Source organism: Petaurus breviceps, unplaced genomic scaffold, assembly GCF_028583685.1.
Source record: "Petaurus breviceps papuanus isolate PSGF00001 unplaced genomic scaffold, PetGlider_PUasm1.0 90784, whole genome shotgun sequence".
Lineage (NCBI taxonomy): Eukaryota > Metazoa > Chordata > Mammalia > Diprotodontia > Petauridae > Petaurus > Petaurus breviceps.
The window spans coordinates 9,364,495-9,389,383 of record NW_027187345.1 but is presented as its reverse complement, the minus strand read 5'-3'; the positions used below and the strand labels follow the sequence as shown (position 1 = coordinate 9,389,383).

At 34.3% G+C, this 24,889-nt stretch overlaps 1 protein-coding gene across 3 annotated transcripts in view; it reads left to right on the top strand.

Moving 5' to 3' along the window:
• The window catches only part of TAB2 (TGF-beta activated kinase 1 (MAP3K7) binding protein 2), an 84,014-nt gene extending 62,119 nt beyond the window's left edge, over positions 1-21,895 (top strand). For 2 of the 3 annotated variants that reach the window (XM_069069714.1, XM_069069715.1), the window contains exons 3-7: positions 853-2,356; positions 13,439-13,599; positions 13,825-13,918; positions 14,833-14,913; positions 19,808-21,895. In XM_069069714.1, coding sequence (XP_068925815.1) covers positions 853-2,356; positions 13,439-13,599; positions 13,825-13,918; positions 14,833-14,913; positions 19,808-19,950 — 1,983 coding nt within the window. In that variant the 3' untranslated portion in view covers positions 19,951-21,895. Of the gene's footprint in view, positions 1-852; positions 2,357-13,438; positions 13,600-13,824; positions 13,919-14,832; positions 14,914-16,371; positions 16,516-19,807 lie in introns of all 3 variants that reach the window. The other variant, XM_069069716.1, reaches the window with a different exon arrangement.
• Positions 21,896-24,889: the final 2,994 nt, after the last annotated feature.

Genomic DNA, 24,889 nt, shown 5'->3' with positions numbered 1-24,889 from the left:
ATCCATAGTTTACTTTGATGGTCAGCTCAAATTCTTCCCTTCCACATGACCCTTTCCCAGTCTTCCCAGCTGCTAGTATTTCCCCCTCCCAAATTATCTTTTGTTTGTTTTGAGTCTACCAATGTATGTGTGTTGTCTATTCTCATAGAATGTCATCTCTTTGAGAGCAACAACTTTTGTTTTTGAATTGCCATAGAATAGACTTTAAATGTCTATTGGTTGATGTAATAGCATTGTGTTTCTATCCAATTAGGTGTTGATTCTATACATATTAAATCAATTCAGTCCTGTTAATTTGTGTTTTCATACATTCTAGTTTCACTTCTTTTAGTTATATTTATTGTTTCTCCTAAAATAGAATAAAAAGTTTCTTTCAGTTGTTAATAGTCTGTATGGGTTCATACTAGCTATTTTACTATAATGTGTGTGTATGTGTGTATACATATATATATATATATATATATATATATGTATATGATTTTACTATATATTCTTTTCTTCTTGACCAGTGCTGAAGATACCATATTTAGAACTAGACTGACACCTTGCCATCTGAAGTCTCTCACTGAGTGGAGAACTCGACTTTTTTTATGCTAGTGATTATATTACTGCTTTTAAACAGTCAGCAAATGTTTTTCAAGTACCTATTTGCCAAGCCCTTGAATACAGAGACAGATCTGAAAATCATGTCCACAAGATAACTTTGCTTAACAACCATATAGTAGATCATAGTTTTAGAGGTCATCTACAAACTTTATTTCATTCTGTCTACTAATATTTTAGTAGTGATGATAAAGTATATAAGCATGAGTTTTGGGTTGCTCACATCAAACTATTGTGTTTGTTTTCTAGAATAATAATAACCTGGATGCCTGTTGTGCTGTTCTATCACAAGAGAGTACAAAATATCTTTATGGTGAAGGAGACTTGAATTTTTCGGATGATTCTGGGATTGCTGGTCTACGAAATCACATGACTTCTCTCAACTTGGACTTGCAATCACAAAATGTCTATCACCATGGAAGGGAAGGAAGTAGAATGAATGGAAGCAGGACTCTAACTCACAGTATCAGTGATGGACACCTCCAGGGTGGTCAGTCCAACAGTGAATTATTTCAACAGGAGCCACAGACAGCACCAGCTCAAGTTCCACAGGGCTTTAATGTTTTTGGAATGCCCAACATATCCAGTGCTTCAAATTCAACACCACACCTTGGATTTCACTTAGGCAGCAAAGGCGTATCTAACCTTTCTCAACAAACTCCCAGATTTAATCCCATTATGGTAACTTTAGCCCCAAATATTCAGACTGGTCGCAGTACTCCCACATCTTTGCACATACATGGTGTACCTCCACCTGGACTTAACAGTCCACAGGGAAATTCTATCTACATTAGGCCTTATATCACAACTCCTAGTGGTACAACTCGGCAGACGCCACAACATCCTGGATGGGTATCTCAGTTTAATCCTATGCACCCTCAACAAGTCTACCAGCCTTCACAACCTAGTCCCTGGACTACTTATCCTGCATCTAATCCAGTGTCACATACCTCAACACAACAGACAAACCAGCAAGGCCATCAGACCTCTCATGTCTATATGCCTATCAGTTCACCTACTACGCCTCAACCACCAACAATTCATTCATCTGGTAGCTCACAGTCTTCTGCCCATAGCCAATTTAACATTCAGAATATCTCAACAGGACCTCGCAAAAACCAAATTGAAATCAAACTTGAACCCCCACAAAGAAACAATTCTTCAAAACTACGTTCCTCTGGACCTCGAACCTCTAATAATCCCTCCTCTGTCAATAGCCATACATTAACTCGAAGTCAGCCCACTGTTTACATAGCTGCCAGCCCCCCAAGTACAGATGAGTTGATGTCCCGCAGTCAGCCCAAGGTCTATATTTCTGCTAATGCCAGCACAGGAGATGAACAAGTTATGCGGAACCAGCCCACACTCTTCATATCAACGAACTCTGGGGCATCTGCTGCTTCCAGGAATATGTCTGGGCAAGTAAGCATGGGTCCTGCCTTTATTCATCACCACCCACCCAAGAGTCGGGCAGTAGGCAACAACTCCACTGCAACTTCTCCTCGAGTGGTGGTCACTCAACCCAATACTAAATATACTTTTAAGATAACAGTTTCTCCAAATAAGCCCCCTGCCGTTTCACCAGGGGTGGTGTCCCCAACCTTTGAACTTACAAACCTTCTAAACCACCCTGATCATTATGTAGAAACAGAGGGCATTCAACACCTCACTGACCCTGTTTTAGCACATGTGGATAGGATCAGTGAGGCCCGGAAACTGAGTATGGGATCTGATGATGCTGCCTACACACAAGGTAATGCTAATATTGAAAGCAAATTATTTTCCATTGGACCTGAATTTTCTTTTAAATTAACAAACTTGTCAATGTTGTTGTTTTCTATAATAATGGTAAAGCAACAAACATGTCCTGTCCCAGGACCTGTGAGACCAGTCATTTGAATTTTTATGTATAACAAGCTCTGTCGTAAAGTTCAGATAATACAAGTAATATGTAGCATGAGAAGAACAAATTGTTTTTATTATGTTTATGGCATGATACATGCACAGTTAAACTTTTTCCAAGGAAAAGTTTTACTGTTTCATGATAACCTGTAGCTCTTAAACTTTTTGTGTGAGTTGCTATGAAAATCAGGACTTTTTATTTGCAACCAGCACTCAAAATTGGAAGGAGACTAGTTTCATCCAACTGCTGTTACTACTGTGTTTAGAGAAGTGATCAAAGAATGGTTCTGTTTATTTTCTTTTTCATAGGTTTTTTTCCTCATTAAATATGATGTTTAAGAAGTTAAAATTCTAGGATACTTCAGAATTCTCACCTCTAAAATTACCTTAATTGTTCACTAGCTTGTCCTTTTTAGTAATAATAAACGGACAAGAATAAATTCTACTGTGCTTTTTTTTAATCTACTGATACACAATATTGTTATCCTAGTGGCAAATTATTTCCTTATTAATTTAGGGCAGAATATTGACCCTGCCATACCATGTTCCATGTGAAACTAAAAAAACAAAACATAGATGTTGTACATTGTCTGCACACATCTCCTTGTGCCTTAGATGCTTAATAGAAGCTATATCACTTTAAGAGATGCAGAAAAAAGAAAAGTATGTTTGCTTTCATTTTAATGAAAGGTACCAATTTGGCAGCAAAAAAGGAATAAAAATTTTCATTTCCATAAAGGGTAATTGTAGTTGTAGAATTATGTGATGACCTTGCTGTATATCTTACTTGTTCTGTAACCACTTATCTGCTCTCCTAAGTTGTTATTATTCTCTGGTGAGTTTGCTGGAAAGGTCTAACTATATTATCAAATTTTGTGAGTTTTACAGTAGGGGTTGTGCTCAGTGAGACCTACTTACTCATTTCCCATTTACTTTGTGACTGACAGTCACACCAGATATATTTTTGTCCCCACCTCACCCCCAGGAATCTATGGGTTATCTCATGACGAATTTCATTTATCTCCTTATAATTTTCACTTTTTTCCAAACTAGAATTTTTTTTGATTCAAGCATATATGTGTCAGAATATTTTTTTCTTATATTTTAGCAAATGATTCCTAAATAAATACCAATCTTTTTGTGAACATTGCTAAGTTATAAGCAAAAAATACTAAGTCACATTGTTGTAAGACATGCCAGCTACGTGGTAGTAAACAAAGTGCTGAATCTGGAGTTAGAGATTCAAGTTCAGTCTCAGACATTTACTAGAGAGGAGAGACCCTGGGCAAGTCATTTAACTTCTACTTGCCTCAGTTTCCTCATCTGTACGTTGGGGGTAATAATAGCATCTACCTCCCATGAGGATCAAATAAGGTATTTGTGAAATGCTATCTATTACTACGTTTTATACGTATATTTTGTTTACTGATAATTTTTTTTTAATAAACTCCAAAACAGATGGAATTAGGAGAACCATATGATTATTTTGGGGCAGCTATCCACAGTGGATGGAGTGCTGGGCCCAGAGTTCAATGTGGCCTCAGATGCTTCCTAGTTGTGAGTCCCTGAGCAAGTCGCTTAACATTGTTTGCCTCACTTTCCTCATCTGTAAAATTAGCTGGAGAAGGAAATGGCAAGCCATTCCACAATCTAAGCCAAGAAAACCCCAAATGGAGTCATGAAGGCATGACTGAAAACAACTGAATAACAGCAACATGATTATTTTAGTCCTGCTCCACCACTATTCTCAACCTTTGTTATTCTTTTAACACTTTTGCTGTCATAGAAATAGAATTTTCGAACTGTCCTGGGGAAGAACTATGAAATCGTCCAGGCCAGCCCCATTTATAGACATGGACACTAATGCCCAGAGAGATTAAATGAGTCACTTAAAATCACTTGGCTGTTTAGTGATAACTAGTCCTAGAAACCAGAGTTCTGGACTCCTTATCCAGTTCTATTCCTGCTTTTCCATGCTAACTCTCATTTACAAAAGAGTGATCACTTAAATAGTAGTTACACATCAATTAGCAGCAAGTTTAATTCGAATCTAAGTCTAACAGTTCTTCATATTTAGTCTTCCAAATCAAGCAATTCTTTACTTGCTTGAACAGTACTGTTTAAAATGAAATTGATTAAATTATTATAGTATAGAATTTTTTGGTAGAGATGTGTATATATGTCTGTACACCAAAATGCATTTGAGATGGGCAAGAAGAGAGCAAAGCAATTGAGGCAATATTTACCAATGTTTAGGACTTTCTTAAAAATTAAGTTTTAGACCATGAGCTGTTGGGGTTGAGGGTGGGGGACAGGAAAAGGATCAGACAGGTGATATAGACCCAGCCAGTTGTTCCTACTGTGGATTTAGACATGCATTAGTACTTCAGATATATACTCAACTTGTCTCCTGACTGAGCTTTTTTTGGAGGTGGTTTTTTTTTTTTTTTTTTTGGCTTTTTGGAGGGGGAAGGCAGGGCAATTGGGATTAAGTGATTTGCCCAAGGTCACATGGCTAGTAAGTGTTGTGTCTGGGTCCAAATTTGAACTCGGGTCCTCCTGACTCCAGGGCTGGTGTTCTACTCACTGCGCCACCTAGCTGCCCCATGACTGAGCTTCATTGTCACTGCTAGCCAAATTCAGGTAGCCCCTAGCATAGGTTCTCTTCTCCTGGCCTGCAACCCTTTGAATTTTTTGTGCAAAAAAAAAGTTCTCTAGTGGAATTCAGGTAAAAGGTGATCAGTATTTTAGCAAAGAATTGCTATATCTTTTGAACTCCCACAAATTAATTTTTATGGTGTCAAACATGTGACCTGTGAACTATAGCCAGTGAATACTCCCATAAAATGTAGCTGGGAATTACTTAACATAATAAACTAAAATACAGTACGATAAAACACGACTTTAAATTGTGATTTTTCTAAGGCAATATGCAGCCCACAGGGAAGCATTGAATTTGACACTTAGTGTAGGGAAAGTAGATTGTAGGGCAACCTGACTCCATTTATGAAAATATATTCCTAAAGTTGTGGAAACTTGCTGTTTCAGTAGAGTTTGGAGGGAAACCAGGAAAAACTTTTTCTTGATTTTCTTCTTTGAGAGCTAGAAGATGGCACATAAAAATTTACCTTCATTTTCTTATAATGCTTAAAACTTGAATTGCTATGACAGAGGTATTTCATGTTATATTTTCCAAAAGAACATAAAATGAAATCCCCAATATCACACTATCTATTCTTTGAAACATGTCCTTAATACTATATTGTTTTATGCTTGAGTTTTATTAAAAGTATCTTTTATAGCTCCTTATTTGGTATTTTGCCATTAAAATATAGTTGAAATCACACATTTTTGGAGGATTAGCCCTATACAGTATAATTAAGTATACACTAAGTTTTTAAAGATAGGTTATTTGATACTTTACTGCAGTAGAATCCAGGGAGATAGGGGAAGTAGTGTAGGTTAATTAGTAAAAGTGTTAGGGCTTTGCTTTCATCAGCTGTGGTACCAGAGTAAAAATCAGAAAAGAAATTAAAACTGAGTATTGTAAGACAACAAGAATGAGTGCCAGCTAGAAGAAACAAAATGAGAATTAGCTAATGATTTCAATTTAACAGTTATAAGAAGATCTATATGATGTTGAATCTTTTAAGAAAAACATAACTCATCAGGAGTGAGTCAGATTATTGGCAAGGGATTTGTGATTTTTTCCATTAAGACAAGAGACCCATACTACCTGTGGTTTTCCTGGCTCTACCTGCCAAAGAATATTTTTTTTTTTTTGCTTTTTGGAGGGCAATTGGTTTTAAGTGACTTGCCCTAGGTCACACGGCTATTTTTTGTGTAAAGTGTCTGAGGCCGGATCCAAACTCAGATCCTCCTGACTCCAGGACTGGTGCTCTATTCACTGCGCCACCTAGCCACCCCAAAAGAATATTTTCTTACAGTTTACTTTTATTTGAAACTCATTTTATATTGTGGGAAGTAGCAGAATGAATTCTTTTTTTAATTTAATCACCAGCTAGGAAATCAAAAGACTAAACCAAATCCACTATCAAAAAGGAATTGTTCATTACATACCTTAATAAGAGAATCTTTCCATGGCAAATAAACTTTTTGCATAGAAAGAAAACATGTTATATATGTATCAATTCTCAAAATTGCAGAATATTTCGATAATAGTTGTATATATATATTCATTTTACTGCTCAGAATTGTCATTCTGGTATTAAGTAATGTTCTTGTAATGTTGATTATATGATAATTACAGTGAGAAGTGATAAACTATTAATATGTATCTTTTTTTAAATGAAGAGAATGAGTAGTGGGGATTTTTTTTTTTGGCTTTGATCCTTCCTTGTTATCATAATTAACTTACCTACTGAAAAATCAAAACTCTTATTTTCCACTTGGCTGAAAATAACAGTAATAATAAAATATAAATAAATTGTTATGTTTTATTAAAGGAGATAAACTGTAATCCCCAATATCACATTTTCTGACTTTTTTGAAACTCAACACTATATTATATGTGAATTTATTAAAATTATCTTTTATAGATCCTTATCTTAATGTGTTGCCATTAAAATATAATTGAAATCACACATTTTTGGGAGAATTAACCTTATTCAGTAAAATATAAATAAGTATCACTATTCTGAAGTGTTCATTTGTTTTGAAGAAATTAATTTTTTACTTTTTAAATTTGTATTGTACATCGTAATATACATGTATATACATATATAGTATATTTTAAACATTTTGTAGTACATTATAGTTTGACTAAAGGTTCTGTTTGGACTATTAGTAAAAAAGACGTTTGTTAAATTATTTACATTTAAATAATTCAGTTAAGTTCAACAAATATTTTAAGTGCCTACTTTGTGCAAACAGTATGCTAATGGTGTTTTTTAAAACTCATAAACTCACCTACTGTCCATATCACAAGTTTTGTTTTCTATTGCATATCACAAGTGGGTAAAAGTTATTGTTGCCACTTTATCTGCAAATAAGAAAGCAAAGCAAGGAGTTATGACAAGGTTGCTTTGTTTTTGTTTTTTGATTTGAGAGTAATCACCAACTCTAGGTGGGAGAGAGAATGTACTGATTTCCTTTAGAAAATGTTGTTGCCTTCTAAATTTGATAGCCATTGCAAGTTGTAACAACATTCACTTCTGTTGAACACAACACCACTCCCTTCCCTCCCACCCCCAATGTACTTTGCAATGTCCAAAGGAAAAAATAGAAAATATTTCTCGGCTATGTGCATACTGTCTCTCTCTCTCTCTAATAATTCTGTTGGAGCCAGTATAGAATTTGACATTATTGACATTTTAATTAAGCTTTTTCATGCCTAAATAAAAAGTAAGTTAGAAAATATGCCAGAACAACCTGATAGAGTAGAATGAACATTGGCTCTAGAATCAGAGGCTCTAACTACAATTCCCAACTCTGATGGTTGCTGGGGAAAAGGGGGAGAGGAGGTGATGGGTCAATATTGAATACATCATGTAACTAACTCCTTGAGCTTCAGTTTGCTCAGCTGTAAAATGAGGGGATTGGACTTGATGGCCTCTGAATTCTCCTCTGCCCTTAGATCTGTGATCTAGATGACTAAAAAGTTTTCCAAATTGCTTAGAAAAGTGTCCTTTAGTAAACATTTGTAGTTGTTTTTATTAGTGCCTCTTTAAGGTATTTAAATTTATCAGAATCTGGGTAATTTTAATAGCCAGAAAAAGGATTTGTAAACAAATCATGAAATACTTTTTTTGTCTCAATCCTTTTTTCTTTTTGTTATCCCACTAAAAGCAAAATAGTGTAATTCAAACTTTCTTGGCTAAAAGATTTTATTATGTTGTATGAATGTTAATATGTACCTTGGAAATAGCTAAACCAAAACCCATCAAGTGACCATCACTTGTGACCTTATTGTCACATTTTAAAATACATGTAAACACCTCATAAGTCATGTTAAAAACACATTAATGTTCAAGGAACCTATAAAACAAACCACAAATGCTTAGGTGCTTTTCAATGCTGTTTTTATAGCAAAGAGGATTGAAAGTTCTTATTACCTATTCATCTTTATTCAGTAAGTGTTGGCCCAAGTACCTTGAGCAAGGCAGTAGGTATGAAATACAAAATTGAGTATGACATTGTCTCATTGTCTTTTAGAGGAGTTTATTGTCCATAATCTTTTTTTTTATTTCCTTTCCTAATATCAACCAAAAATTGCTATTAGAGAGAAATAAAAGCTTAATAAATTCTTAGTAATTCTGAGTGAAAAGTTAAGAACATGGATTTAGAATTGGAGGTGATTTTAGAGGCATTTGGATCAGAGGTGTCAAGCATAGACTGGGCGTGCTGCCAGCAATAATTGCAGGCTTACACCAGATTAAAATGTAATTGGGAAATATTTAGCAAAATAAGGTTTTCTAAGTCAATATGCATCCTTGGGATCCTTATGTAGGATAAAACTCTTGCATCTGTTTGAATTTGATATTCCTGATCTAGACCAATTGATTTTACAGGTGCATCTGAGACCTAACTTAACTTCTCCCCTCTCTCTTAAATCTTCATTCTCTCATTCTCCAAGGTCTCTATCTCCAAAAAAAGCTTTCACTTGACCCTACAAGTCTCTAAGTTATCATTCCCTGTCTTCTCATCCTTAGCCTAATCCTAGAAGGAAAAAATATGCCTATTTCTTGCCACCACTTAAGTCTCTTCTTACTTCTCAACCCAATTGCAACAAATCAGTGCCTTTTTTACAAGCCTTGTTTTTCACCTCTATTGCATTTGACATTGTTGACCACCATCTCTGATTTTTAGTGACATTATTCTTTTGTCTCTTCCAACCTTCCAGCTACTCCTCTGTCCTCTTTGGTGACTAGGGCCCTCATCCCATTTCTCCCTGATCTCATCAGTTCCAAGGTTCTGTTATCTCCTCTATGCAGATGATTCTGAGATCTTCATATTGAGCCTTAGTGTTTCTCCTGAGCTCCAAACCCCAAATCACCAATTGACCATTGGACATTTTGGTCTGTATGTCCTATTATAGGCATTCCAAAATAGTACTTGTTTTTTTCTCCTTAAAACCTACCCCTTCCCAACTTCCCCTTTTCAGTCAAGGATACACCATCCTTTGAATCACTCAGGTTCAGCACCTTACAGTCATCCTCAGCTCTTCTGGTCTTCCTTACCTTCACATCCAGTCACCAAATCTTATCAGTTCTACCTCACTATCTATTATGCATTCTCTTATCTTCACTTAAACAGCCACTCTTTCTACCATCTTAGTCCAATTTCTCTTTGCCTCTTGTTTGAATTATTCTACTAGCCTCTTTTTTGGTCTCCCTGCCTCAAATCTCCACCCTTTCCAATCCATGGACTTTTCGTAAAAATTGCTTTCTGTTTCCCTGTCTATACTTTGTTATCTACTTATGGAAGATAGGTATTTAAATACTTGTTGATTGATTACCAGGGTTTTACAGGTAGTCAGTAGCAGAGCCCTTTGGAATCTAGATCTTCTTACTCTAAACCCAGCATTTTTTCTATTGTACCATGCTTCAATGGGAAGATTATAGGTCCTTAATTTTTATTGTAATAATTCCTCTGACTTGGTCCCCAGAAGATCCTACTTACACTGTTAATTTGCATACCATGCCCTTTTTTTTTTTTTTTCATAGAAAATAGTAGTGCTGACCATCATGAAGTCCAGAATAGAAGAAGCCCAATTTACAAGGTTTTGCTATGTGGACAAAATACTATTACAACAAAGTTGTATGTATACCAGCACAATCCACAAATTTGCCAACCCCTAACTACATCTTTTGTTGTTGTTCTCATTGTTTCTGGCTTACATTGTGGGGCCTCTGTAGCCCATCCTCATCTCATTGAAATCAATCTAAATATTTGTAGGAGTTGGAATTAAGTGTGTTAGACAAACTTACTGGGATAGATATGTGTAAGTACAACTCCTTCCCAGGTAAATCATCACTATATTGTCCTTAGACCCTGAGGAAGTCAGGCTGTAGCAGACTTTAAATAATTATCTTCAGCTGTTACCTTTCTACTCCCCTCACCTTTCTTCCCCATGGAAAAGACTTAATTGTCTACATTTTGCTTCTTTTAGTGAGATTGTCCTGTATTTCTGTGTTTAAATACTGGCCTATCTGAACAATTTTGTTTTGTATAATGTTCTTTCTATTAAAAAAAGACCCCTGCCATTTGTTATTTCTCTTCCAAATTACATATCCTTTCTCAAGCAAAGAAGTGAAAGCAATTTAATTTCTTACCAATGAAGGTCATGACACCACAACCCTATTGCCCTTGTGTCACCCACTCTATGTGCTAACGTAGTGCTTGTTCTCCCTCTTCTTACATCAGTCCTTAAAAAGTGTGCTCTCCCAAGCATGCCTATGCTTCACACAACACATACCACTCCACTTTGGAAGTAATGGAATAGAGAAAAGTCGGTGGCAGTGTCCTTATATGTAGTTCTCTAAACTCCACCCATTTCACTTTCTCCTCTCCCTTCCTTCTGCCTTTTGTACTCCCCCCCCCCCCCCCCCCCCCCCTTATTAGCCTTCACATTCCCTCCCCATTAAATATTGAATGCTTCTACCAATGTTCACAGTATTTTCCCCCTTTATTTGCTAATTCACTGGCTAGTCATAAAAGGCTAACATTTTTGTTCTGGATGTGAAGAGGCAGAAATGGTGATGATGAAGACTTTTAAGAGGACAAGAATGATAAACAGCGTAAGAGCCCCCTGAGCATTCTTCACCTCCAAATAACTCTTTGGGGGTGGTCTGTATTGCTAATGTTTGTAACACCTATTTTGAGAAATCCTTCTGTATAAGAGCTTGAGCTAAAGTTTTCACCTTAAAGACCTTAAAGATTTGAAATATTCTTTCATATTTGCATATTAATTTGGACCAAAAACTGTGCCTTTTGCAGCTTTGGTTCCACAGCTTTTCCAGGATTCTTTGATTCAAACATGCCCACATAGAACATCACTCTTCCTCCTGCTTGCAAGCATTTTGTCTATCTCCCAGCTACCTCAAGGACCACTGCCTTTTAACTAGGAGAGTGCCTAGCCACCAACTTTTCCCCATCAAGGCTATTTGAGGTAGAAATTTTTAAAAGTTCTTGTTGGAAGATCAGTCCCCTCATAACCAAACATAATACATTATTCACTTGTTCTTGCATGATATTAAATATATACAATTTTATTTAAATGGTCTTCATTATAACTTTTTAAAAAAAAAACAATCTTAGACTTTTTCGTGATTTAACTGGCCTGTCTAGCTAAGTTTGTATTTTGAGGATGAAGGATTTGGGGGTAAGAATGGAAGGTGAGTGTTTCTTCTTTGTGTCCTTTCTTGTTCTTTTTCCTATCTTTCTTTTTCCTTCATTAATCTAGTAGCTAATAGAATTCCATACTTCCTTTTTAAGGTAATAATCTATCTTTCTTTTTCCTTCATTAATCTTAATATCTAGTAGAATTCCATACTTCCTTTTTAAGGTAATATTCCAAATGTGGTCAGTTCTTCTTTGGGATAAGGAAGAAAAAAGCAGAGAGAAATTTAAACCTGTAAATTTACTATGTTAGTGTCTGATACTTTGGTCAGCAAGGGAGTAAGGCATATATGTATGTATGGGAACTTCTATGTGCCAGAGCCTGTGCTAAGCTCTTTTTGGAAATATTATCTCATTTAATTCTCTTAACAACTTTGCAAGATAGGTGCTATTATTATCTCCTTTTACAGTTGAGGAAACTAGGGCAAACAGAGGTTAAATAACTTGTCTTGAATCACTCAGGTAGTAAGTATCTAAGACTGGATTTGAACTTAGGTCTTCCTGACTCTAAACCCATCACTCTAGCCCCAGTACCATCTTACTGCCTAAGCTCACCTACCTGAGCTTTGGAATTAATTGAGCATTTTCTTAGTTGCTTTTGTACCATCCCAGGTCAAACCCCACTTAATTATCTAGATACTATAATACACTATATGGTACTATTCAGGCAGGATAGTAATTGATTATTTCTTTAAGAAATTAATTTTGTGGAAATATGTTTTGCATGATTGCACATGTATAACCTATATTAAATTGCTTACTGACTCAGGGAGAGGGGAGGAGGGAAGGAAGGGAATGAGAGAATTTGGAACTCAAAATTTTAAAAAATGAGTTTTTAAACTTATTTTTATATATACTTGGGGAAAAAACAATATTTTTAAAAGAAAGTATTGGTTTATTTTGTTGCATTGAACCAATGAATATTAGAGCTAAAAGAGAACTGCTACATTAATCCACATCTACCCACTCCTACCCTATTTTAAGAAAGAGAAAACTGAAGTCCACAATTAAGTGACTTATCAGAGTAGTGATAGTGTTCCAGAATGAGTGTTTTGTTAGAATCAGACCAGACCCAATATGTTTAGGAATCAAGTATTGAAGGCATGTTATTTTCTTGTCTTTTGCCTTTCTCTTCCCAGGTCTAGTTAAGCACTTGGCACATAGTAGGTGCTTGAATGCTTATTAGATTGATTTCTTTGTGGAAAATTTATATAATCTCTTTCAGGAGACTGAGTATTTAACTTCTCTAAATGATCACAGTAATCCTTAGATTTGAAGCACCAGGAGTCAGTATTGTAATCATGCAGGTCTCAAACTATGATAAAAGTAGCCAGTATTTGTTTTATTTTAATAAATTGAAACACTTTTTTACTTTAGATGATTAAAATATTGTTGGCTTTTAAAATGTCCCTGTTGCAATAGAAGAGATTTGGAATCAATAAGGAAATCTTACTGTTTTTCAAAAATACTGATTTCTGTTTCTGCTTCCAAGATTTCCCAGGGTTTTTCAAGTATTACGTTAGTAAGTAAATTATATGGATAGAATCTTATGTTTACTAATAATGTATTGCAGCTTTACTGGTACACCAAAAGGCCAGGATGGAACGACTTCAACGAGAACTTGAGATTCAAAAGAAAAAGCTGGATAAACTAAAATCTGAAGTCAATGAAATGGAGAATAACCTAACTCGGAGGCGCCTAAAAAGATCGAATTCTATATCCCAAATTCCTTCAGTAAGTTTAAATCATAACTGTTATTATCTATATATTTTAGCATAATACCAGGTGCCCTTCTATTTTAAAAAAAAAATTGTTGACTTATTTCTACACAATTGAAATTAAAGCCTTTTTTTCCCTTTTTCCTACCCTCCATTAGACTTCCCTTTCCCCAGACTAACTTAACTTGAAAAGTATTTGAAGATTAAACAGAGATTTATCTTACACGCAATTATTTTTCAGCTTGAAGAAATGCAGCAGTTAAGAAGTTGTAATAGACAACTGCAGATTGACATTGACTGTCTAACCAAAGAAATTGATCTTTTTCAAGCCAGAGGTAAAGTAATGACTCAAAGCATAATCATCTGAACCCTTTTCATTAATTTACTTTTTCCTTGTTGCTAAAAAAACAAAAATCATTTATAATTCATAATCCTATTGTCTAAATATTTGACTTTTAACTGGAGTACTTCTGTAAGGAAAATTGGCGTTTCCACTATCTTCTCAACTTGCCAGAAAATATCTGTATGGTTGGTCTAAGCTAACTTTTTATTCATCTTATATAGAGACAGGATTATTCTCGTACATTGTTTTTGAGTATTTGAAGAATTAGTTAAAAAGAAATATATTTTAAAGGATATTTACTAAATATTGAATCATTTATTTATTTTTGCCTCTTCCCTCTTTTTTTTACCATTCAAAGCCTTTGCCATTAAACACATAAAGACAAAGGCCTCTTCTTTAATCAGAATTTTATTTGGCATTAAAAGAGAGAAAGAAATAAATTACTTATAAATGTATAGCTCTACAAATGGTACACAGTTTTTCCTCTATTTACTACGTGTTTTCTACATATTCTCAGAATAAATAACAAATATTATACAGAATAACTTTGTTTATAATTTCATTTAGCCCTGTATAAGCCTAAACTTACAGTTAGAGAAGTAGAAAAAGCTCTGGTAGGACAGGAAGTCAAAACAGTCGGAGTTTAAAATGTAATCTTTAAAGCAGGGTTCTAAAGCTTGAGTTCCAGATTATTTCCAATTCTGCTACTCTTACCTCATTTCTTAGAAGATCTTTTCCATGTTTACCCTCGATTCGAAATTAAGGGTAAACTCAAATTTCACTGAGAGTTGACTGTAATTTGAAATCAATGAAAAAAATTACCAGTGTTCATGTTTTAATGATTACAAAGAATATTTTTTTTAAATGTATTTTTTGAGCTTTAAAAAAAGCTATCTTTTGTTTCAGGACCACATTTTAATCCCAGCGCAATTCATAACTTTTATGACAATATTGGATTTGTAGGTCCTGTACCACCAAAGCCCAAAGGTAAGTTTTAAAAAAATGTCTTACCTTGAAAGAGCAAAATTTTTAAATCCCACGTTATTTTTAGCAACTTCTGCTCTAGGAGCACATCAGTTGATCACCATATTCTTTAATCTATTTCCATTACTGGTGAATTCATTAAAAGGATTTTTCCTGTTTTAGATTTTGGGGAAAAATTTTCAGAGTTGTGTTCATACAGCTAACCATACATTTTTTAACTTTTGCATGCATTTAGTTTTTACTATATATTACCCAAATATTAAGTCTTAATAGATATTCACCAATTGCAAAAATTTGGGTTCTGAAATGTCACATCAACACTGCCTTTATCTCCCAAATTTGGGTTTTTAGAATCTGATTATTTAAAATAAATTAGGAGGGGTGGCTAGGTGGCACAGTGAACAGAGCACCGGCCCCGGAGTCAGGAGGACCTACCTGAGTTCAAATTCGGCTTCAGACACTTAACACAAAAACTAGCCATGTGACCTTGGGCAAGTCACTTAACCCCAATTGCCCTCCAAAAAGCAAAAAAAAAAAAATAGGGATGCTTATTTGTATTTTTAAAGGATTCATTGGTTCTTTTAAATGGTGAACCCCCAAAATATATTTAAAATGTGATTTGACTTGGATATACTTTTTCAGGAATGTAAGTATTAAATAAAGTGAGGCAGACTACTGGCTTATTCATCAATTTCATAAAGTTGTAATGTTATGATTTTATTGACATGATTAGCTAATCGGTGGCCTAGTCACAAGAGTCAAATCTCAAGTTGGGGTCCCTGAGTTTGGATTCTAGATCAACTTTGTGCTATGATAGTGGTTAAGAAGTTTCCCTTTTTCTGATCTTCACTGTTTCTTAGCCATAAAAAGAGGAAGTTGGTTGATTCTAAGTCACCATACAGCTATAAATCCTGTTACCCTATATTAATGCTTTATAAATGCTGATTGGTATCCGCTAGAAAGGATTCCCACAATTAATAGTTGGTTCTGAAGATTCAGGGCATACATATGCACCCACACAAAAAGTAGTAATCTACAATGAAAATTTTCTTAAAAGAAAATATATATTTTAAGAATTTGTGCCTTTTTTATGTAGCAAAGAATTGTAAAGGTCAGTGAGTGAAAATTTTTAGTTTGAATTACAACAGAAAAACAATAAAATGGATCCTGAAAGAATAAGGAAAGTATGTAGATGTGGGAGTGGCTAAAATAAGATATTTTAGGCTTTTAAAATCATAGGCTAAAAAAAAAAGATGAGTATTTTATTACATACAAATATTTGATTTTCTCATCAGGGAGAATAAGAAAGTAAAGAATGAAAATAATAGAGGTAAATTAAGTGGCAGTTAAAAGTCAATTGCCATTTTCCATAGTCACCCTGAAAATATGACTAGTTGGGACAGTAAACTGCTTTACTTGAACTCATCCGTGAATAAACAATGTCCTTGCTTTTATGTGCAGGTGAAGTTGAGGCAGCAAAATTGACTTCAAAACTTATCCTTGAAGAAGGAAGCTGTTTTCTAATGGTTTTAGAATCATCTTTAAGTATTTTATTCCACCGAAGCTAAAACCTATTAAGTTTCATGAACAGAAACTAAAAACCTTGTGAGTTTCCAATAGTGAATCTAGTACTGAAATATGCAAAATTATTTCTGCCAATATTGGTTCAGCTATGAATTAGCATAGTATTTTCTGTTGTGCCTTAAGTGGAGAATTGTGTATTGTGAAAATAGAATACAATCACAAGGTGCTTCTTATGGCTGCTGGAAAAAAAACACTCATTTTCTGGAATCTGAATTTTTTCATTATTATGTTAATGAGAATTCAAAAGTTTGTATTTTACCACATTTTGGATTACATGGTAATTTTTTTTTCTCAATATCTACTCCTTTTGGCTAGGACACTTCTAAAATTGATTTTTCCCCATGCATGTTTTCTATTACATTCTATAAGTACACCATTATTTCTTTGTCAAAATACCTCAGATTGTCTAGCATGTCATCAGTGTTCATATTCTAGAAAAAATACATTCTCTGCTTTTAGAGTAATGTAACAAATTAATATAGCTTGTGATAGTGCTGAACTTTACCACATTGAAAATTAATATGTTTGTATTTGAACAAAGTATTAGTTTCCTCTTAGTGAAAAAAAAAATTCTTAATTGTCCTTTGTATACCAATAGGCTTTATATGAGAGCTTCCTGGTTATTAAATTGAGCTTTGTGGTATTTGATAATATAAAATAAATATCGTTTTTATTGTCTCATATCTTTACCCTAAATCAGGCCTACCCTAAATACTATATTTTATTTTCATATCTTTTCTTTTATTCAGAATTGAACCTTAGGAAATAATATTTCTCCATTGACAGAATAGCATACTTGATGAGGGAAAATTATACCTCATGTAACAGTCAGATTTCTTCTTGTGGCATATGATCATCTATACACAAACTTTAGTCAACTTTTAACTCTCCATTACCTACTTAGCTAAAAAAGACTATAAATCTTTATGTTATGCTATCTCCCTGGGCCATTTTAAATAGTATTTGAATGCTTTATAGAAAAATATTGAATGGCCGTGCTTTAATATAACCATAGAAGTCTGGTGTCGTTGAGACTAAGGGCATTAGGAACTTGTAAATTTCCATACACATGGCCACCCGAGAAGAAAACCTCAGGAGGTGTTTGGTTCTGATGTACATTGGTGAATAACCAATAATGCAAGCATACCTAGTCTTCATCATTCATTGTTCAGTAGAGCTGAAATATAATTGTCATGGAGATTAAAAGAGGAGAAGCAACCTCAGAAAATTTAATAATTTAGGTATCAGAATCATATTGTTGCCAGTACGAGACTTAAGGGGTATTGATTGTTATTATCAATGAAGTATGTATTATTTATGAACAAAATATTTATTAATAAAATTTAAATTCTTTTGTTATTTGGATAGGCATGGCCACTTAAAAAATATAAGAAGCATTTTTCATTATTAAGCTTGAAAGAATTTTTTCACTGTAGAAAGATCTTTATAAAGTTCTGTTACAAAAGCACACCAATTTATATATTATATATTTTCATTAGAAATAGAATAATTTTTTTGTATGAATACAACTAAAAAGAAAAATTAAGCCTTTGCTCTAAGATACATTTAAAAGTACCATTGCTCTCAGGCAAAGTTATTTTTCTTTTTATTCATGAAATAAATTTTACTTCTTAAATCTGTTTAAGAGTTAGTATCAGTTTAGGTTATATGTAGCAGCCTGAATGTACAATTCACTTTGTATTTTCCCCTGGATTTAAGCAGATATTTCATTTCAGAATAAATCTATTAAATGTATTGATAATGAGATCTTTACCTTTACATGAAGCTTCGAGTTATTCTAGGTTCAGTGTACTACATATAGTGTCCTACTGTCATAAGAAGAAAATCTATATTCATCTTGAGAAGAGAAACCTTTATTTTGCTATGTATTGAGCACACTTTAAGGTCATCATCCTATAATTCTCCTTTTATTTGCATTTTTATGTAACCAACAACATAGATAACTCTTCATATCAGGGGTTCTTAACCTGGAGTCATAGGAGTTCCTCCCAGCTTCCCCCTCCGCCCCCCCAAGAAATTAGGGGATAAATTTCAAGAGTCCATAAACCTGCATGGGAGAAAAAATGACATCTTTATTTTCACTAATCTGTAAATGAATTTTGCCAGTGGGGAAACAAATTAAAAGATGGTCTCTGCTCTCAAGAAGAAATTGGAGTAGACAACATATAAAAGAAAGTTCAGCTGTAGGGCAAATGCTAAGGCCTGGTAGTCCTCCATCTCATCAGTTGGAATAGTTGATTTCTATCTCCTTCAAACCCTGTGTGACATGTCAAGCAGCCAAGTAGAAAGGGAGAAGACGAGGAATAAGGCACCTCTTGTGGTAGTGGCTCTTCCCAACACACAGCAGTCCCAAATGGATACTTTGATAGGAACAAAACAAAATAATAGAAAAAATTTTGTACCACTTTCTTTACTCTAGGACACATTTTTATAATATTTCATTTAATTTAGAACCATTTCAAAAATGCCTTTTTTGTTTATTTTCATTTTTAAAGTAAATAAAAACTGATAGAAAATGTATTGCTTGAGGCTTACGTTTCATTTTTTAAATTTTAATATTTTTTGTTTCAATAGGAATATATGTATAGAGCCTATACATCAGATTGCATGCTGTCTTGGGGCGTGATGGGGGGAGAGAATTTAAAACTTATAGAAGTAAATGTTGAAAAATAAAGTATTTTTTAATATTTTTACTTTGAAGTTATTTTGAACTTGACAGTCCACAAAGGGTAATATGTGAATCCACAAATCTCTATTCTGTACAGCTTGAATTTTTAAAGGAAGATAAATTCAGCATACCAGCTTCAAAGCTGTCCCACTTGGCTTTCTCTTTAAGAATGTTTGAAAAAGCTTCAGTGATTTTTTTTTCTTTTTATTTTTTGGCATAATTATTTCTAGTCCCTTTTTCCAATTAAAAAAAACTCGTAACAAGTAAGCATAACCAAGCAAAATAAATCAATTCATTGACCATTGTTCTCTATTTCTTTTCAATTTCTAAATTGGAGGGGGGAAGAGGGATGGAGATGATGTCCTGCACCTCCCCCCGCACATACACACACACAGGATACTGTGACATTTAGATAAATGGTAGTGTTCCCCAGAGAAAGAAGCAAGGGAATGAAAAGGGTGGGATGGCACAGTGTGAGGTAGTGGTTAAACTTGATTAACCTATTGATGCTATATGATAAATAGCAACATTATATTAAATTAACCAGTATTTTAAAAAACCTTGTGATGTATTTTTTCTTCCCTACCTTTAATTTCTAACTAAAAGTATTTTGGCTTCTTGCAGATCAAAGGCCCGTTGCCAAAACACCAAAATCTCAAGACACAGAGGAAGATGAGGGAGCTCAATGGAATTGTACTGCCTGTACCTTTTTGAATCATCCAGCCTTAATCCGTTGTGAACAGTGTGAGATGCCAAGGCATTTCTGAGCCACAAGGCCCAATATCCTCTCTAAAAAATCTTAACAGATTTTCAAGTTCTGTCATTGGGGGAAAAAAATATTTCAGTGATACATAGGATTTTGCAAAATTGGAGGTGTGACAAGATGGTGTTTTGCTTATGTTAAATGGCAGCCCGCAGAGATAATAATAATACCTCAGTGTTGTGTTGCAGGCAGTTGAAATTCATCACATGAAAGGTAATCTACTGAAAGACTTGGTTGCCAGCTGCCTAAACCATGTACAGTATTACCAATATTCCATTACGGATAACTCTTGTGTTCAATACTTGGGTGTTCCCAAAACAACTTTTCCCCCTATGTCACTACTGAATTTTGACAGGGGAAAGTAATAGAATGGTAGCTTTTTTTTTTTAAAGCTTTCAGTGAAACACTACATAGATGGAAAAAATTTAAAAGGAACAAGATTTTAACTATTTAAACTGTTTGCTGCCACTTAGTGCCAATGGATAGGGGAAGAACTTGACAATTCTGTGGTACTCTTGGCCTTGTCTTTGTCTTCCCTGAAAACATCTCTACTCTGTGAAGTTAGCATCAGTCCAGTCATGTCTAAAAATGAGAAGGGAAACAGTGTGCATTGTCTGTAGAGGACAAATGGTGAAATACCCTTGCTTTTCTTACTGTACATAGCTCTAGAGCCTGCTTTAAATGACTTCTTTTCTTTATTATTTTCTTGTATTTCTCTTTGTATAGTGTAATAGTCTTTTGTTAACTTTCTTTTTTCCCCTTTAGTGATTAAGCACGATCATGTCCTTTTTTAAAGCTTTATCTGAGAGAAGCAATGCCTTAAAATAAAAAGAGCATTAATGAAATGAAACTCTGCACAAAATAACTTTACTCATTCTGTGCCTTGCCCTTGCAAATGCTGTACTGTGAAGACCTGCAGATGCAGCATGGTAAAAATGCAGGAAATATGGGAAGATTTATGCATTTAGTTCACTCTGTACAAGGAATTTTATGGTGGGTGACTCAACAGTGTTTTGTCCTTCACAAGGCAACTTAAAACAACAGATTATCTTCAGCCTACCAAGAGAGCAACGAAAATAATCTTGCTTCATCCGCCTGGGGTGTTGCAGAACTTTCAAGAGATATTTATTGAGGAAGTATACACAATATCAAAACCAGCAACTGCATCACATAACAACCCCCCCCCCCCCCCCCTTTTTTTTTTTTTTTTTTGAGAGAACTTTAAATATTTTACTGTTTGGGCAATCGGTTTCTAAACCTGACTTGGTGGCAGTGTCACATATATTTATAAAATGAGGCTAGCCACATTTAGGAAAACAGAAGAAAAGCTGGAAAAGGAAAAGCCAAAAAGCAGACGTGAACACTGAAGCAAACCTCAAGCATCTCTTTGATTTTTTTTTTTTAATAAGGAAAACTACTCACATGATCAGGAATGTATGTAATTGAATGAAATCAAGCAAAAGGAATGACAGTATGCATTTATAAAGGACAACATGAAAGGAATTCTGTAGCAGCACTTAGGATGAGGCTAAAGGAAGTACAAAAATGTAGCAAAAGGCAAGAGACAACGTACACTGTCAATGCACAGTAAACATTTGCGAGTGGACATTTTTAAATGGAACAGGATTATTACAAGCAGTCTAAGTGAATGCAAAAGCCTTGGCTTTGAAGGCTTTGCATTTAGTAGATGGGAAGAAATATGACAATCCCAAGTAATTAGGCAGAACCAAAGCACTTGCATTCGATGCATTTTGTTTTTAAAATGAGGCCTTGTTTTTTTTTTCAGCTTCATCTGCAGTTCTATGTGAAGATTGATAAATCAGTTTTTACCTGTTTTATTAATAAAACCTAATTTGGATATCTTGAGTTGATGGTTTTGTGATTTAGATGGGCAAACTGTCTTTGTAACAGATAAGTTATTTATAAAAATTAAAAAAGTTATATTCTAATGTTGAATTTTGTGACTTGTTTTTAACCTTGTAGAACAGTGGGTAAGTGTACTCCAGTGGAGTATTAAATAAGCATTTGAACCAGGAAAAGAAATCGAAATGCACAAATTCCATATTGTGATCTTAGACTGGTTCTCTTAGACTATTTTTCATCAGACCATTTGCCCAGCTTTCTCCACAACAGGTGAAAAAGAAGGTTGTAAAACTATCTGTTGTTTATCTTTTAAATGAGCCAGGACAGTGAATAGTCAGTCTCTTTTTCAATGATTTGTGGAGGGAGCCTTAATTTATACAATTTCTCCTTGTATTTCTCCCCCGTTTTAGAGGCTCACCCCTGTGATGAAAGTAAGTGAAAAACAGTGTGGCAGAGTAGTAGCCCTTGGGCGTGGTACGAGGCGGCCCAGGCTCGCATCTCGATTTGGACAGTTGCTGTTCCTGCCTCTTTGTAAGCTTAGAAAAGTGTTGCACCTTTGGGCAACCTTGGTTTTCTCAGCTGTTAAAAGGACATGGAGTTAAAATAGATGATTTTCTTCTAAATCTTAAGATCCTTTAAGTGGTTTCAGGTCACTTAAATTTCAGTGGAGATAACTTGAAAATTTAGACTTTCCAAAAATTGTGAACCCCTTTCTTGACCTTGAGAACAGAAACAGAATTAGCATTTCTCTAAGATGGTGATAAAAGAAAGCACATTTTTAAATAGAACTGGAAAAAACACTGGGCAAATCTGCCTTGAAATGCAATAGGAAGGAAACACATTCTGCAGTAAGGGAGGGTGATACCAGCATATGTTGAAGTCTTTAGACTACTTGCAAATTATTGAATCAAAAGTGGAATGTAATAGTGTAAACCTGAGATGGAAAGATTGGAGCCTTTTTGTTTCTCATCACTATTTTTTGGTTCTGGTGTTCTTTGCATTTAAAAATGTATTGCTAGGCAGTTGATGTGAACTGTTTAGACTTCTCAGGGAAACATGTCTATGAAATTTGTCAGCTTTGCTCTTATCTACCTACAACTAGCACGTATTACTAAGATGCATTTCATACTACATGTTTCTGTGTCGATATCTGTGGGATTTTTTTTCAATTTTGGTAGAATTGATAATACATTTCTTTAGAAATTCCAGCTGCTTTTCTTAAATGAATGACCAATCTGAGCTACCTCCTCCTCTTGGCTATTTTAATGATGGGGGAAGGTAGGAATTAAGCAGTTTCACAAAATACATCGACCAAAAAGTAACTTATTTTAACCATTAGTTTTAACCTTTTACCTTTTTTTTTTAAACCAATGCTGCACTAAAATGTGGGAAAATTGAGTTCATCAGTTTTTCCCATCCCTGTCACACAGCAGCAGAGATACTAACAAACAGTGAAACAGCTAAAAGTAAATAGAGAACTTATTCATCCCTTAATTAAATTGGAGTTGGCTGTATGGTCTCAATTGTATTAAACCAGTAATTTGTTTAAGAGGCAGCAGCTAAACAGATTACTGATAAATGTGAAGTCTGTGTCAATATTTGTAATCTCATTGTATTTCTACTATTCTAGAATACAAGAATTCTATTTCTAATCATCTCTACATATATCAAGTGGAATCAGAACATTTTTAATTTAAAAAATAAAATTACATTATTAATATCCCTTTTACTTGAAGATTAAATGGCTCAAGACTACCTATTAAGTCAAGTAACTTATACATGGGTAAATGTAATTGAGCTAGCTGGAGAAAATAAAATACCTCTTCTGAAGGAGGACAGTTCAGCAGCTTTGTATTTGTTAAATTGTATTTTCTACCTGTGTAATATCTTTAGGAATCTGACATTAAAGGACAATTTTAATAGTTAAATTTTGTATTAAAATGTCAAGTAATGTGTCATTTTAGTATATTAAATGATTATTCTTCATTTCTGGCTTATAGTCAATTAGACTAATAGTTACATAGAAGGAATGAATTGCTATATGTAACTATTTAGGAAATCTTGAGCCCAGTAACAATTCCCTTAAAACTGCTACTTATACATATAAATGTATGTAAATAAACATTAAAGGCAGCTTAGTCTACTGGATAGACATACTGCTGGACTCTGGGAGCCAGAAAAGTTGAAACCTTATTCAGGTTTCATTAATTTACTGTGTAACCTTAGGAAAGTTACCTAGTATTCTTTCTGTAGGCTTTTAAAATCCCTGTCTTTTAAAGTAGAAATAAAATGTTAGTGTCCTACCCACCTCACAAAGATATAGAGATAGGTGGGATTTCTAAAGTTCTCCAAGCTCCCTAGAAGAAAAGCAGTAGATTCCTATTTGCATCTGAATTATGCGTGGGGTTTTGCCATTTTGTGAACTTTTTAAGAATTTTAAATTCTTTTTATCAGCAGTACTAATTACAAAGGTAAGTTTTATGTCATTTATCTCTGGAGTTAATCTATGGGGCAACTTTTCAATGGATCAGATTTGCAGTTTCTGTAATTGAGTCCTTTCTCTCACTTAACTCCGAAGTTAGTTTCTAATTGAAAAGATTATAAAGTTATTGAAGGTTAACATGAAGGATAAAAGTGTTTTTATATTTTTGTAAAATGTCCAGCTATCTAAAAAATGTACTTTTATGATGAAGCATACCAGGCAAATTACCTTCTCCAGGAAAATAAATACTTTCTTCAAAGGAAATGCTTCAGTGTTTGTCAACTCTGCATATTTGTCTGATACTTAAAACTGATCTTGCAGATATACTTCAATCTGTTGGCCTTCTGTTCACATTCTAATAAGCTCTTGTTTTTCTCCTGAAGAAGACATTTCTTTCCCACATCATCTATGCAACAAAACTATTATAACACTCAGTCCAGAAGGTTTTTTTGCACCTATCTCCATGGTATAGTCAGCAAACAAACTTCACCTGAGAAATTATTTCTAGAGGCACAAAGCTGCTAATCCTTCCTTTGAGCCCACCGTTTAATATCTTTCTACTTCCTTGTTAAATCATTTATAATATTCTAAGTACAAA